This window comes from Tachypleus tridentatus, chromosome 8 (assembly GCF_004210375.1).
Source record: "Tachypleus tridentatus isolate NWPU-2018 chromosome 8, ASM421037v1, whole genome shotgun sequence".
In the NCBI taxonomy this organism is placed as follows: domain Eukaryota; kingdom Metazoa; phylum Arthropoda; class Merostomata; order Xiphosura; family Limulidae; genus Tachypleus; species Tachypleus tridentatus.
Genome location: NC_134832.1, coordinates 4,270,675 through 4,288,539, shown reverse-complemented (window position 1 = coordinate 4,288,539; position 17,865 = coordinate 4,270,675). Strand labels below are relative to the sequence as shown.

The 17,865-nt window shown below is 32.6% G+C and overlaps 1 protein-coding gene across 1 annotated transcript in view; it reads left to right on the top strand.

Annotated features, from left to right (window-relative positions):
- LOC143258429 (protein DOP1A) overlaps positions 1–17,465 on the top strand; it is a 172,709-nt gene extending 155,244 nt beyond the window's left edge. The window contains 3 exon segments of the mRNA XM_076517355.1: positions 1,477–1,644; positions 9,411–9,543; positions 12,013–17,465. Coding sequence (XP_076373470.1) covers positions 1,477–1,644; positions 9,411–9,543; positions 12,013–12,342 — 631 coding nt within the window. The 3' untranslated portion in view covers positions 12,343–17,465.
- Positions 17,466–17,865: the final 400 nt, after the last annotated feature.

Below are 17,865 nucleotides of genomic sequence, written 5' to 3'. Positions count from 1 at the left end.
CTCTGTTGTGCATGTCACATGGTATGTTCCACTGTTTATTCTGTTACTTGTTTAGTGAGTCTTACACAAGACTTACAAAAGTACTGTATATCTGTTTTTGTTCTCTTTGTACTTGTTTCAATTTTTGTATCACAAATTTCTCTAGTTTGTGTAAATGCACCACTGATATATAAGTAGTATGATAAATACATTTAGAATTCACTGAACAAGTCTAAACAAGATTTTTTTTTTAAACTGTATATATTTTGGTTCTTTAAGACTGCATGCTGCAATGATTGCTTTTTTAATTGTTTACAGTCTGTCAAAAATTAAACAGTAAAGAATATTGTTAAAATTTTCTTACCTGTTTTCTGAACAGCACTAGTTATTCCTTGTATGAGAATGTTATTTAAGGAAATACTTATGTTAATATGAATAAGTTTACCATTTTAGGAAGAGTGGATAAATTAAAGTCTTTTGGTTCATTTGTGGCCTTCTTAGACTCATGGACCTAAGACACTTGGTTCCTGTAACTTTGAAGAAATATTCAGATTTAATTTAAGATACAATAGACAGATGCAGCAAGATTAGATGAACTTCAACACTGTAAATAACCACATGGTGAATCCTACATGTTCTGTCATGGAACAAGGACAAATGAATATGCACACTGTGAGCAACCACGTGATGAATCCTGTGTGAACTTCTACACTGTAAATAACCACATGATGAATCCTATGTGAACTTCTACACTGTGAATAAGCACATGGTAACTCCTACATGTTCTGTCATGCAACAAGGACACATGAAGTTGTACACTGTAAATAACCACACAATGAACCCTACATGAACTTTTACAGATGGTGAATTCTACATGTTCTGTCATGCAACAAGTACACGTGAACTTGTGAATAATGGAGTGCACTGTTGTTGATGGTCTCTCTTTATGCTTATGGAGCTGGAGGCTTATTTGCTCATAATAAGTTTATTTCATCATATACTTGTGGGGTTCAAAATTTATTAGCTCCTCCTAAAATTGTTTGTTTTGCATGTATGAATTGGTGAAAACAACTTCATGTGTAGTTTTGTACAGTTATGTAGTTTATAATACTTAGCATAGCATACAAATATCTCAGTTTTATTGTATTTGAATCATATATTTATTGTTAATTTAGGGAGCTTTAAAAGTATTTTCTGTAGTACATGATGTATAGAAAGCAATTAGTAAGAATAAATGCAGTTTCTCATTAAACATAGGTATCTGACTATTTTAGACCATTAGTATAAATTTAGAGCTTTCTTTAGATTTAAAGCATCTTGTATGTGTTTCAGAAGCTTAATTTTCACTTATTATTACATTAAAATCACATATTTGATTAGGTTAGAACATCTTTAAAACTAATTGTTGTTCCTTTTTTATGTTATTTTGAAGTAAAAGTAAGTTGGCTTCATTGGTTTCTTATATTGTAAAATTTAAGTTCTTGACTTTGCTTGCAGCTCACATCTTCGTCGTCTCTCGACTCTTGACAGCTCCTGGGTGACCAGTACAAGCAATGGATTAAATGCTCATAACAACCCAGCATGGCTTCAACTGTATCTTTCTGCTTGCAAGCTAGTTGATTTAGCAGTAGCCTTACCTGCTGATATGTTGCCACAATTTCAAATGTAAGTAGTCATTTACTAGTCTTCTGACTAGTTACTATGGTTTTACACATAACAAATAAGCTTATATCGTACCAAAATTCTGAATTTAAGTAAGAGTACTTAACAAACTGGTATTATGTTTTGATCATAATAAGCTTTTGCTTTGAATAGAATTTACCTTTCAGTTGAAGTGCAATTTATTAAAAAATATTGGCTTGAACTGAGTAGCAAACAACATGTATTTCTAACAGATAACCTTGATATTATCTGTTCATATTTTCTTCTGGATTTCAAAATCTGAGTATAGTTATTTCATAAAATAAAAACTTGGATTTGTTTCTTACATGTAGCTGTCGTTCGTCTCCTAACAGTCTTCTCAGTTTCCTGATGTCAGTACAGTTAGTTAAATTACCTCCTGTTTTTTTCACATCACTAAAATTGCACGACAGGTAAATGTGATATCAAACTCTATTAAAGCTATTAGTTACTAGTTACAGCTCGTGAGCCCATTAACTGTTTATAAATGTCCTCTGAAGTGAACATACAAGAAATTATAAAAGGTTTTCAATTTATGAATCAGTTTTTATATTAAAGTTTGCAGTTGTTACTTATGATTAAAATTATTGACAAGTGACAAGTATTTAAAGTTTAAAGCTTTTAAAAAGAAGTTACTTAAATGTACAACATCTGATACAGTACATTACTTCCACTTGTGTAGAGCTGGTATGAGTAGAGAAAGCACTAGCAGAGGAGTAAACAACGTTTTGACCTTTTTCTGTTATCATCAGGTTCACAAAGAGAGAATGGGTTACTGACCAGTAGTTTGAAGGTAGTTGTGTAATTGAGTGTAGGAATGTAGAGGGCGTTCTTAGATGTTTTATCATTTTTATTAATATAGGTGTAAAGGTGTTCCTTTGTATTGGTTTATTTTGGGCTTGAGTTGTTTTATAAGTAAGGCTTCTTTAATTTTCACTTGTTTATATTTGTTTCTTTATTTAGTATTTGGGTATTTTCTATGTTTATGTTCTCTTTATTTTTCGTAGCTGCTATCCTATAAACTTGATTGGCCAGAATAGTTTGCACTGTTTGTCTACAAACCACCTTTTTATTCTCACTGTTTTCAAAATATTTTTTTTCTATACCCAAGACACTGCCAGAAAGGGAATGTGGTAAATCCTTTTCACTAGTTTATCTTATTATTATTTCTCATTTCTGTGTCTGATCAGCTTTTAGTCGTGGTCATGTTCAGAGACGGTCTTGAATATTTTATTGCTTACATTAATTAATCCCTTTGGAGATGCAAGACAATGACATTTTATTTATTTTGGTTATTGAGTTTCTTGTATTTATCCATGGTTACATTGACAAGATTGGTATGAAATAGATCCATATTACTTATAAATACTTCTGTGAGCTACTTCTAATTAGATTTTGTTACATTTCTACTTGTAGCCTAGTTGGATTTTCTACTGGAAATCATTGTGAGGACTGGTATATGAACCTTTCTCTATACCTTTATCTCACATTATTTTTGTGATTTGGCAGTTTCCTCACCTGAGGGTTTTTGCCTACCTCCTCTAGCTATCTTAACTATTTCTTTGAGATTATACAGAATGGTGAGTATTTTCATTGCTATCTTTTAGTGTCTCCTATCTTGTTTTCACAAGATCCAATTTTGTGAGAAGTGTTGCCCATGCAGGTGGGCTTTTATCAAACCAATTACACATTGGCAACCAATAATTCAACATATTTTATACAGATTGTAACAGTCTTTGTAGAAATGAGGTATTGCTGTACCATGCTGGACTGCTAATCATGGACTATCATGAGTAAATCATAAGGGGATTCTGCCTGTCCCTGTCAGTCATTGGATTGAATAAACTGAGGTCAGTTTGCTTTTAAAAACTTGAGGAGCTAGGTTCACCCATTGTTCTGTTTCCAGATCACTGTTTCTCAGGACTCCTATATGTACATAACTCTCTCAATTCATCTGATGGAGCTAGGGAGTCCTTATCATGTCTAGTTTCCAGTCACTTGGGTGGTAGATAGAGGTTCTTTGAGAAGAGAGCAAAGTTGGGGCCCCTTTTACTTAAGTTCCTGGACATGTTTTCCAAGATGTTGGTGGGAGTAGTACCAGCCTTATGGTAATACCACTTCTGATTTGACATTTGGCTGTTTGGTTGGGTTTAGCATGGTCCTTCTCTTTGATCCATATTGATTCAGTACATTGCTTATGGAAGAGGGTTCACTGTCTCTTTTAATTTTGAATGCAGAGTGGTCCCATCTGTGGTCCTTGGTTAAGCACTGTTGTTTCACACCCACCCAATAATTCAATGGGGCAAGTAGTATATAACTTGCTCACATGGTTAGGGAATGAGAATGAATGTTCATAAATCCAGATCAGATAATTTTTGTTTTCCCATGTTAGGCATACACAATCCTGTCATTCTGAGTCTGGGATGTTGCCTTTCAGACTTCTTCAGGTTGAGGAGAAAGTTTGTCCACTATGGTGTTGCTTACTTTCTTGTCATGACTACAGCGATCAGAATGTACCACTTGAAGTTGGGATCCATTTATAAGTATGTGTGTGTCTGTTTGTTATTACTTAAAAAACAAGCTGAAACCAAAATAAACAAAAACACTGCACTGATTGAAAAGATCCCAGAGTGTAAGCTATAATATGGGATTATAAAATATACCCTAGGGATTTGGAGGTGACTGAGAAGTAGAACCCACATTGAGTGGGGATACACCATTTATCAGTCTTAACCTCCATTCACCAGTCTCACATAAGAAATAAAAGAATGGCAAGAAATTAGGAGAGCGAGATGTGAGTGCCTAAGCTCACAACATCCCACATCTATATCACCCTTCGCTGCCTGCAGACAGTTATGGGTTTTTTACTTAACACACACACACACAAACACACACACACACACACACACACACACAGAGAGAGAGAGAGACAGACAGAGGTGGAGCCATACTTGTAGGGATGGTATAATGTGTCACACTTTACCCACAGCACCTACGGTAAAGTACCAGAGGAAGAGCAGAGCATACCCGTGTAACGTGGCTTAACCCCCATTAGGTTGTTGAATGTCCATTGCCACACCCATGATCTGTGCAGATACGTTCTGTATGGATAATGTCTTCACTGGTCTCTCTCCTCGTTAGTGTGAGAGGAGGTAAATATGTTTTGTAGTTTAGCATTGTTCTAAATTGTGAATGTATTTCCAATAATACTTACCTGCTCTCACTTTTCCATGCTTCCTCCCTACTGAGAGTCAGTGTTGGAAACTGTGATTGTGTCAGTCTCAAACACATGATAGCTTTGTTTGAATGAGATGCTCATATACAATACCAGGGTAGAGCATTTATTGACATAGGTAGACAGGGTCACGAGATAGATATTGCTGAGGGTAATTGATTGGGGTATAAAAGATCGGAGCATGCAAGAAAAAAATAAGACCAAAGGCAAGGGGAGAACACCTGGCAGACAAGTAATACCAACTATCAGTGTGAGAGGAGATAACTCTTATTGAAAATACATTTTTAATTTATTGAAAATTTTAACATTTGTGTTTTACAACTTCTGATATTATTGTTGCTAATTCAAATGTGGTTGCTTGCTTCAGGCTTGCAGGTCTCAACTGAAGATTTTTGGGTATCACTTGTTTAAAGATAGGTTGGTGTACAAGATATCCTTTTTCTCCCAACAGTGTTTAGGCTCTTGTATTTTCAGAAAATATTCACGATGAGGAGGATTTTGACAGCTTTTTTTTTTTCCCCTCCTCCTACCTATGTCATGCCTTCTCGTGCTTCACCTATGAAATATACTAAGCTTAACTTGGTTTTATTGGATATGCTTTTTTAGGCATGTTCCAGTTTTACAGTTTTTATATAATGCTGTTTCTCTTTATAGCATGACACTCATTGTTGATTTTCTTTATTTTCCTTCTATCTTTAATATCTGGGTTTATGACGAACATTTAATTTCTCTATTGTGGGCTGATGGTAATGTGCCTCATCATTCATGGACTTCTGATTTTTATGCTTTGGCTTATCAGAAGCTGATCAACCTTTTTTTGACTCTCAGCAGTTAGTATCACCTTTGCTCATGTGGGGGTTGTTCCTGATAATTCTGTCCATTTCTCCCAAGTCCATTTTCCTCATTTTGTCTCAATTTCACAGCTCTCCTACAGTACTTGTCCAAATACATTTACTTTCTGAGACACTCTACCAAACCCCTGAGGGGTTTTGTTGGGGATATACTTTCCTTATTACTAACTCTGCATTGGTGCTTTTTTCCTCTTTGGCTCTTTCCTATCCCATGTAGTTTTGCAGCTGATGGGATCTTATTGTGAAGAATACCGTCTGTTCACAGGTTTATCTATCTTTCCATTATCTTCTTCACTTCCAGATGACTCTTTTTTCATTTCTGTTTCTTTTGGCAATTTTCCATAATCTTATCACTCATATGCAGACTCTGCAACTGGGTATGTTCCCGTTTTCTACTTGCCAAGCAATAGATACATCTCAAAAGAATAATGTACTTAGATTTTTTTCTCTCTCATGCTATAAATTGTTATACTAGTAGAGGGTTTCTTCAGGCTATAACTGAATAGTGAAAAATATCCTCTTTTTATTGGTTTAAGCATGTCATTCAACTTCAAACTGTCACTTGGCAACATGGGCTGGTGTGGTTGATCTTAAGCTCAGAAATATTAGAATGTAAAACCCCATCGAGAAATTCTTGGAAATTTTTCAAATGCTAGTGAAATGCAGAAGGAACTTTAATTTGACCTTCTATGCCAACAGTCTTTATTCTATTTTTGTAGGATCATGTATAACAGCTCATAAAGTTTAGATTTGTAACCATGAGTAGATTATGTGACAGCAAAAATCTGCAGTTTTAATTTCTGGTTTAAATGTTTCTCTTTAAAATTAAAGAATAAAAGTTAGATAATACAAATCTTTAAGTTATAAAGTACAGGATAATGGTAATTTCATTAAAATACATTCATATTAAAGTGGTTCAACTAAATTTTTAACTCAGTAACATGCACATAAGGAGTTTAACCTGTTGACTGCCAAGTATTTCAGCTACTACAGCAACTTCGAACCAAGTTCAAAATACAACTCTAATGCTTCTTCATTTTGTAACTTTTTTGTGACGCCATTTTGGATCGAAAGTGAAACAATTTGTAAGTAGGTCAGATGCATGTATGGTGCTGACATCTGGCGTTGAAGTTGGGTATTATTGAGAACAAATTAACTCGTCCATGGCACTGTGTTACCAATCGGCTTGGACGAGTTATCTCATCTATGGCACTGAACAGGTTAAAAATGGTGTTGGTGACACCCATGGCTATTGGGTGAAAAAGACGTGCACATATGTGGATAATATATGTTTGTATTTCTCTTTATAATAAAAGTAACCACTTCTTTAAATGTGATTTTTCACTAGCTTGTCTCATTAAAAAAAATGTGTGCACATGTGGATAATTAATAACACCCAGATATACATGCTCAGGATCCACTTAGTATGTGTGAGAAATTTTATATATTTTTTTTCTTGGAGCTATGGCAGTCACACATACAGGTGGTGTGCATGCATATGGATAAGTAATACCTCGGTTCACACACTCAAGATTTACTTAGTGTGAGCATAAAATTTCAGAGTTCTAAGTTCCTATTCTTGGAGCTGTATATGGCTCTATTCTAGTTTGTCTCATTAAAAAGATGTGAGAAAGTATATAGCTTCGCTCAGGTTATTAGGTTGGTATGGTTTAAATACATTAATAAATAACCCTAATGTAAAGACATAATGTGAAGTAACCTAACCTATAGCCAAGTGCATAAAGTGTATCATGAAAGTAAAAATATAGATCAAGGTTTAAACTTAAATTGTTTGTGAATTAAGATATTTTCTGTTGTATCCTCAAAAGATGTTTTCTTGTAAAACTCTATAGTGTATCCCTTACCTTCTCTACCCTAGCACTAGCTGAAGTGAAATCATTTGTATGGAAAATTAAGAAATCTAATTTTACTTACACATGAAGCACAAAAATCTTTGTCTGCCTGTCTGTTATCTAACTACTACTATGTTACTGGGCCAATTTTAACAAAATTTTGAGGTATGATAGTTTGGAACAAGAGGTATGTTAATGGGGCTTTGCAACCTCCATTATTGGTGTTGTTAAGCATTTTTTATCTTTGGCATATGTTAACATTAACTACATTCATAGAAGGTACCATGTCCTTACAATAAAATGAAAATAAACTTCATTAACCTTATATAATGGAAATAAACACAGTGTGGTAAGAGATCACACAAAGGTATTATGTGTCTCAGAGATTTCCAAGCAATATCTGTTTAAAAAAAGTAGTTCAAGGAAATTGGCCACTGCTATTGCAATAATACATAAACTTAAATGAAGTTTCTACTCCAACAACCACCATAATGCTGTTCCTTGAGTTATATCCTCTTCCTACTTTGACCTGTGGCCTTTCAACTTTGGTTCATAAGACACTTCTGCGGCTAGTAATTGTCAGTTAATAAATCCTATGAAATATCACAGAAGGACATTAAGAGCTGAGTGTTGAAAACAGGAAATGGAAATCATACCTACTGCCACTAATTTGGCTGCTACTCTTCATACAAAGTTTCCCTGACCATTGCACAATGCATATCATATTTTAAGTATATATGTATTGAGTTTTTAAAGATTTTACAAAACTTTTAATGGGTATTAACGAATACTGTAGTGATATGTTGTAATTAAATTGTTTGGAGTTTGGGATTTTTTTCTGTTGTTTATCATTGCATCCACCCACACATTTTGTTAATATCATAACCTGAACAAATAATGGATACCACAGCTTGTATGAAATAAACAATTGCAATTACATATTCTAAATAGTATAATGCTCTTACAGTTTCACATCTGTTTTAGTTGATTTTATTGTTTTTTGAACTGTGTCATACTGGTGTAAAAAACAATGTCATCTGGTGAGAGCTTAGGGTAAATAATATATTATGTTTCCTCACCAGCTGGCAGTCCACGTGTATTGTTCAAAGGTGTTTATTTAATTTTTTACATTAAAGTTTTTGTACATATTGTAATAAGTTTCTACTTTTTACATTTTAATTACTTCTGCTAAGAAAAATATAACAATAAATAAAATATACATAAAAACCAAGAAATTTAGCACTTACTTTAGCCTTGAAGCCTTTTGCATTCAAGTGGGTGTGGTTTAGTAAGACTATTTTTTCTCATTGTATTGTCCAACAGTGATTAATGTGGCTTTAAAATATACATTTTAAAACATAAAATTACACATGTTACATAAATACCTACTTGTATCTATTAGAATAACAGTGAATATGCAGTTATTTCTTTGAAGTTTTGATAGGAATGTGAATTATGATAAGTTTAAGTCACTGGGTCTTATAGTATTTGGCATGTTAGATGTAAAATCATTTGTTGAATCATTACCATGGAAAATAAGTTTTAAACCTAGGAAATGTGACACATTTTGAATTTTAAATATCTTCTAACCATTAGGTATGTATTTGTGTGCTAATATTTTAAATTTTGGTAGATGTATTGTTTTTTTATCAAATTAGAAAAAGTAAAGGCAGGTTCTTTTTTTAATTCAATTATTTTTTATCCATAAATATTACTGCTTTTTTTGGATATGTAAAAGAGGCTAACAACATGAGATTCATTTCACAAACTTGACAGCTGAGTGATGTTTTTTGTGATATCATTATTATTCAGGTATCGCTGGGCTTTTGTTGGAGATAGCCCTCCTATTTCCTCAGAAAACCAAAGCTGTAATAACATTGACAGGAATGGAACTTCAGATTTTATACCTCATATTGTCAGACTGGCAAGGTTGATTAACACAAGGGTAAAAATGGACATTTTTATTTTAAATGTTGTGAGTAATGTGTACAACAGAATACAAATGGTTGGTAAATTTTGTGGGTCAATAAATGTTTTTTTTTTTAACACTCCTACGAAAAGTGGGGCCTAATAGGCCCCAGAGCAATTTGAAAGGTTATTAATATTAGGCTAATAAATTTGTATTTAAATGAAATTTTCATTTCATTTGATTTCATTTCATTAAATGAAATGGCAATTTCATTTAAATACAAAATTATTAGCCTAATATTAATAACCTTTCGAGTTGCTCTGGGGCCTATTAGGCCCCACTTTTCGTAGGAGTGTTAAGTAAACTAGTTCTCTTTCCTGTTTTAAGATAAACTTTCCTGCTCCTTCATAGTCAGTAAAGTCTCCTTATTGTTTAACAATAAACTAAATCCCCTTGTTGGTTTAAAGTAAGACAAATTCCCTGCAATTTAGCAGCCACTAAACTGACAATTGTTGCTTATTCTCAGCTCAACTGTATATCTCAAATATGATATCAACAGTCTTTCTTTGCTTCAAACTTACTTAAGGTTATGATATGGTGATTTAAATTTTGCTTCACAGAACTGTGTTATTTTGTGGCTTATACCAAATTACTCTAAAGGAAATCAGTATATTTGAGAACACCACAGAGTAGGTAGGAAGAAGAAAATTTGGTGCTTTGACCACAGGACTTGTTATTGCAGAGTACCTGTTTTCTCTTGATGAGTGCATTTGTCTGTACTCTTTTAAACCCTTGTATTAGTAAGTTTATTCTGTTATGGTTTAGGAAATGGCATTTTCTAAGAGTAGAAGGACCAGAAGGTAGAGTTACACACTCTGTGAGAGACTTACCAAGTCTAAAAAGAAACAACCAACTGAAAATAAAAATATTTTCAAAATATTGTTGTAATTTTGCTCTTTCTCTACATGTTCTTTTAGGTAATCTGGTTAAAATAATTCCAGTCTACATATATCTAACAGATTAGTTTTATTTCATCCTCGATGCTTCTTTACAAATACTATAGTAGATCAGGAAAACCAGTGAGATCCGAAAATCCCATAAGGTGTATATCTGGTCACAGAAAGAACAGTGAATGTATGCACAATCCAAAGGAATAAGTTTTGTAACTTGGTATAGGCATGCGGTTATAGTCATGAAAAAATCACTTTGTACAAAGTCACTCAGTATGCCCAATACTTAACACAGATCCAAAAATGTAAATACAATAACTAATTCATTCTACCAGCTAGAAAGCAACTCTATCTTCTTTCTGCTTTATTTTTTCACTCCAATTTTACCTAACCAGTTGATTGGCTCACCTGTATTTATAATCTAATCCTTGTTAGAGATATCTTGCATAGCTCTTTGTTCATTAATATTCCCAAATATTCTAGGCTTAATTTGATTTAACCTGATGATCTCTCTAGCAGACATCTAAATTATAATAACAAATATAGCTTTTAACAGTATTTTAAAGCTAAGTAAAATATGCAGGTGGGAGGTTGGCTATTAAAGGATGCTAATGAAATGACATTTGTTTAAAACAGTGAGATTGCTGAGCTTTTGGATATTTTTTTTCCCGACACCAAGTATCCTATGTAAGGTACTAGGAATGACCTGGTTCAAATATTAAGCCTTTGATAACTAGCAAGTACAAAGATTAATAGATTATATAAAGTACTAAAATGAGGCAAAGTTCTTTCTCAGGATTTTGGAGGAGAAACGTTATAGATCATGTATTTGAGTTCTCAGTGGGTGAAAAGAGAGTGACAGGGAATTGAAAAGCTGCTTATGTTACCCAAATTTTTTAAAGAAGTGAAAAGAATTATGGGCCAGTTAGTTGTACAGTGAATCCATATTAAACAGTAATATACAGCTGAGATATAACAGACACAGCAATAATCGAGATACTGTTTATATTAGCATATTGTTTAACAACAAGTGTTATAGTGGGAATTGGATTGAGCTGGGTGAAGTGATAAAGAGTAGGTCCCACCTACAACTTTTAAGATGTTTTTATCAGTTTTACTAACTTTCTATCAACTGTATCTGTGTGTGGCTGTTCAGGTAATTAAAAAAAAAGGAATCTGAATATACAGGATAATGTATTTCTGGTGGTATGTGTAGATAAATGGACATGTTTGAACCACGCTTTGTTGTTTGTGATGTTAGAAAAACACATAGGTTCAAGAAGCCTTGATAGAAATTAAATAAAAATCCTATAGCCCGAGCTCTTTCAAAAGGTGGACCTTTCTTCTTCAGGGGCAAACTGATTCACTTCCAGTTTGCCCCTGAATTAAAAAGATCCATCTTTTGAAAGCACTCAGGTTATAGGGTTTCTGTTTCATTTTTTACCAATCTTTGTTGTATTGTTCTATTACAAAGAGATTTGCATATAAATGATAAAGTCATTCATGTATGTGTGCCATCACCAACATTATCATGTGAACATTCTTTATTTTTCAGGTGAAAGGCTATGAACATAAAGCTTATGTTCCTGGATGCCTCTTGCTAAAGATGAACACCATTAACTCCTTAAACCAACTCCAGCCATTCTTCAATGCTTTAGCTGATGTGCATGTTAACCAAGCTAAACAGCCACCTATCAAACATCAAAACTTTGCCTCAGACCAGGAGTTTCCTACCATTAATATAACCAAGTCAAGGTCAGCACCTGACCTCAGTGAAACGCACCAATTAGGAAATCTTCTAGAGGATTGCAAGCCACTGACTATTGTCCAACAAATTGAACGTGTGATGGAACATGATTTTTTAGAACCACGGGTGACTTCATGATAACACTTCTGAGTATTTATAGCATTGGTAGTTATTCAAGATGAAACAAAAACTCATGGTGTGCATTGACTTGCATGGTTTATTTTCATAAGGGAAAACTATTTATATTTTTAAGTATTAAAAATGTCTTAGTCAAACTAAAACAGCATACAGAAAAAAAACATAATGTCAAAATATAATCCAATCTCAGGAGACATTTCCTTTCACAGATAATGTAACTAATAAGACTGTAAGACATACATTACACTACCATTGTTGAATAGAAAATTAAATTCTGTATATATGCATATATCTATATTTGAATTTAACAAATATAGTGTACAGTTTTAACTTCTGTGTTGTTTGTTGGATTTAATCTGATGAACAGCATGTGTGTGTGTGACAAGATTTATTTAACAGACAGTGAAAATATAATGATAAAAAATTACAGTTTGGACAAACTTCAACTATCATTGAAAACATTCAAATAGTAATATAAGAGTTTGGTTTAAGTTATCATTTTGTGTGTGTGTGTAATTTAAAAGTTAATTACTTAAGAGTTGCAGGTACAGAATAACTAATAATGTTGAAAATATTCATGTCACCAAGAGCAGAAATCCTTCTCTTTTTTAGGACTACACATGCAAATAATGCAATTTCTGATGCACTCACACTCTTGCCTATTACTTGGGTCTATATAAACGTTTTGGCACTTTGACCTCTAGATTTCACGCAGTTTGAATCTTATAACTTTTTACTGTTCTAATGCAAACAAACAACCATACTACCCCATAAACCCAATTGGTGAATTTATTTATTAGAAAGCAAGAATAATTACAAGTGATCAGCTGAAATTCTATAAAACAAATCAGTACTATTTAGTACATGGTTTATAAAAGAAAGATTGAAGTTTAAAATGACTAAACATTCAAAGGAAACTTACCAAATAAATACAGTTGCATTGACTTAGTTTTTACTGTGTACTTGAAAAGGAAGGAAGAGATAAATGAAAACATGAGCTTATGAATGGAAACACAGGTGTTATAGAAGCAGTGCATCAGTTGTAGAGAAAAAAAAATTGCATGGTGTACAACTTAAAGGTGTTTACACAAACGATTTCAGTATTCATTGATGTCTCGCTAAATGTTACAATAGGCTGTGTAACAAATATATATCAATGCTTTTCAGCTTGATACTTTGTTGTTTTTCATTTTTAGTCTATATGTTCATTTTACTTTTATTTTTATATTAAAAGAATGTTTGAAAGTACTGTCAAGTGATATACATTTATAGGTGTAGAATGAAAATGTCAAATGTAAACCAAATTAAACCTCTATTAAATGTTTTAGTTCAAGCTGTTATGTCTCTAAAATGTGTATGTGTCACGTATTGTCCATCATTATCATAAAAAAATAAAAGATCCAGGTTGTTTAAACAGATGAATATCGTCGAGTAATTTGTCTTTCCTGGATGCTCCTTGGTAAGTCTTAGGGCACACACTGCTAAATTCTGGGTTTTCTTACTCACGGTGAGCCAGAATAGTCCATTGTGAAGCCTTGTGTTTAATAACAAACAAACTTTGTTGGAAAAGTATTTCTCCTCACTTAAAGTATAAAAAATACTTATATTCCTCTCAACATGACATTTAATGCTAGTTTTTATTTAATTTCTAAACTTTCAAAATGAAAAAGAATAATTCATAATTCAACTTTAGTTTTTGAAATATTTAAAAAATTAAAATACCTACGGTCTTCAAAATGAAATACCAAAAGCTACAAGATTTTTAAGAAGTATCAAAATAAAGTTTTAATGGAGGATCTAACTATAATAATGTCTCACTGAGTAAGATCGTAAGGTAACCTAATTTTATGAAAAACTTAGGTCTATTAAAAAGAGATATGTACATAAATATCAGCACTGAATTTTAAAATTTCCAAATTATTTAAATAGCAGCAAGTCACATCAAGGAGACAATTATGATAAACATTATGATAAAAGTACGAATGCCTGAAGGGCATCTTAAATATATGATAAAAGTAAAATTGTTGAAGGGTAACAAATATATATACATATAGGGTTCATACTGGTAATGCCAAAAATGAATTCTAGGACTTTTCCAGTACCTCAAATACAAATTTCCATGTGTTATTATTAACAGGCACATTTCAATGATTATGTAAGGTATAATTAAGAAAATATGTGTAAGTTACAAAATATTCCCCATGAGTAAGTGTTCTTTAATTTTTTAAGTTTCTAGTTTTGTTCTTTAATGAGCTGAGCTAATTCCCAAGTTTTAGAATAAATAAAAAACACAGCATGAGTAAGTGTTCTTTAATTTTTTTAAGTTTCTAGTTCTGTTCTTCAATGAGCTGAGATAATTCTCAAGTTTTAGATTTTGCTGTCTTCCTCAAACTATTATTAGGGTTAACTTTCTAGTTTTGTCTGCTTGATCTGCTAATACATCTGTTTTTTTTTCACATTCTTTATGGGTCTGCAGTCATGCTCATTTTTTATTCAAATTGTCAATGTCATCCAGAAGTTTTTGCCCCTTCAGTTAACTACTTCTTTTCTTGATTGTCTAGACAAGCATTATACTTTGTTTCTGCAGATGAAGGTACTACCATCATCTTTGGGGTTACAGGAATGTTCAGAATTTCCCCATTGTTTAATATGGTACTTTATAATTATTTGATCCCAAATGATCCTTCTATAGATTTTCTCTTTCCAGTGCTTTGTTAATCAAAAGTCCCCACTCACTGCTAGTCTGATCATGGGATAGAACCAAAGCAAATCTTGCAAATGTCAAACCTTGGCATATTCCATTTTTCAAGGTGCAGAAAACAGTTCATAGAAGAAAGTGTTCAAGCTTGTTTCCAATATTAAAGTCCATAAAAACATATTTTTATTTAAGAATCTTATTATAAAGAAACCACTTCAATGCAGTGTTGCATCACAATCATCTATTGAAACCTTGTTATGGTTGCACAAGACCATCAGTACTTGTTTCATTTGAGACACACATAGATCAGTTTATATGCAAAAACGGCTCGTTTGGGTTGAGAAAATATTTTACATAGAAGAGCAAACAAGCTTCCGGTCAGTTACCTCTTTCTTTGTGAACCTGACGATGACCGAAGAAGGTCGAAACGTTGTTCGCTCTTCTATGTAAAATATTTTCTCAACCCAAACGAGCCGTTTTTGCATATAAATTTCTCAACAAGTGGGTTTCTCGACATCACTGACACATAGATCAGGATCTGTAGTCATTTGACTTGTATTCAAACACTGTACGTTCCTCACCAGTGAACACTTGATTAGTGCCTTCAGCTGTACTTTTTATACTATTCCTTGCACAAAACCTTTACATGCCATCCTAAATTCCATTAACTGCAAAGATGATACCTTAAGCAGTTTCCAATGCATGTTCTGTCTCAGTGCCCACATCTGTTTTATTGTGGCACTTGAAGTTTTTTTGTTTTTTTTTACATCAAGACAGTGAGTTTCTTTTGTGTTAGGTTGTGTTGTATTTGCTTTTTTTAATTTCTTCATGTTTCATGAATACTGCCATTAGCTCAGTCAGCATTTCTGTCACGTTCTTGACTACAAAAGGTAATATGGGTTTTCTTAACTATGTCAAAGGATTTTGTCTTTGAGTTTGTCACTTTCTTCTGATCAAATACTTGTACATAAAACTTAATATTTGGGCAGACCTTGAGTACTCTCTTTGCCATCACCATTTTCTAGGCATCTGTGTTGACAAAACTTCAAGAAATATGTTGCTGCCTATGCATTTGGTGTAATCCTCTCTTCTAGTTGGTGTATCTTTATCTTTGGTGTACCAGTAAAGGCTGCTGAGGGTGTGTGATGCAGCTGATCCATTTTTGAAAGCCATTACTTCCAATGTACAAGAGTTTCCAGGATCACAATCTCATTTTTCAGGGTTTTATAGGAAATCCATGGAGCATATGGGCCCTGTGTGTATACATACATACATATATATATGTATAAGAAAGCATGAAGGGCAGCAAGTTAAATATGATAAAAGTAAGAATGCTGTTTATGTGGATTAACAAAATTCTCTGAAGCTTTAAGCTTCTAATTTCATGTTAGTATGGTATAAATGTTATTTATATCATCATAAATATCTTCTACAATTGAAAGAGTAAATTGATTAAAACACTGAGTTTATGCAGTCTAGAACTTCTTTCAGATTGTTCACATGTCAGGATGTGGAGAAGACGAGGCAAGGCAATACTTGATCAGTTATTTGTATTAAGTGTGTGTTTAGATAAGAAAACTATCCTTAATGCAGTCATGAAAAAGAGCTTATTTCATATGGAAACAAACACCAAATGTTATGCATCCTTTAAACAGTTTGTAGATGTTTCATATAAAATTTGTCTTTGAAAAACATTTATACTGAAACAGTTACAATTGATGTTATTGGTATTTAAAGTTATTAAAAATGCACTGTTGTGATAGGTATTTATGAATAGATAACACCTAAGTGAAATTTGCTTTGGTAGTTTTGTGTAGTTCCTTCCCTTTTCCAATACTATTATCCTGTAAATTGAGATTTTTTAATGATACATATCCTTGAGTAAATCATCTTGCTAATATTTTACTGTTAAATTACATTTCATAGCATTGGTGATTGTCATTTTTTATTATTTTAGTAGAATACATGATAATTTTGTAAATGTATATCTTATAGTTCCTTTAATAAAGTTTGGGGATAGTAACATTCCATTTACTTTTGTTCTGGGATGCAAACGATTGATTGTAATACCCTTAATAATGTTTTTTTTAAGTCCGACATGTTGTGTATTTTTCAATAAAAATAATTTTTCTCAGTCTTTTAATCTGCTTCATAAAATATATGTGGGAATTGCCCAGTAAAAATATTTTATATTTGCAGTGACAAAATAATTTTATTTCTAGCACCTACTACAGTGTTGATATAATATAGTTTTACAAAATTGTAACTGATACATACAGTTTGAGCACTATCCTTAATGTGGATTTAAATTGTCACTGATTTGATAATGTTGTTTTTATTTATAAACTTCATAATAAAACTGTTCTAAAGAAGTTAAATATCACCTGTTAATGCAATAAAATAGATGACTGATTTGTATTTAAAAGTTTTGTCTTTACTTGGGTCTTGAGGTTATTCAAGAGTTATTATGACTATTAACTCCTTTTTTTAAACATAGACAAGAAGCATATGAGTGTTTCTTTGTATATTTATAGAGCTGATTCCATATTTCATTGAAATAAAAATGTTAAAAACATATTCAATCTTCTGTCAATCCACCAACTTCAGTGCAGTAATTAATAATAGTATAATTAAAGTACTTGCTACATATAACCACATTAATATTGTTTTACACATCTACCCGCTATTATGAACTTGTTACTACATCTTTCATTATTGTCAACTCTTCTGGAGTCACTCCAATTTTTTACAAAATTTATAGTTTTTAAGTTATGATTTAATCAACTATGGTTTCAGAAAAAAGAATATCTAGTACATTTTTTCTA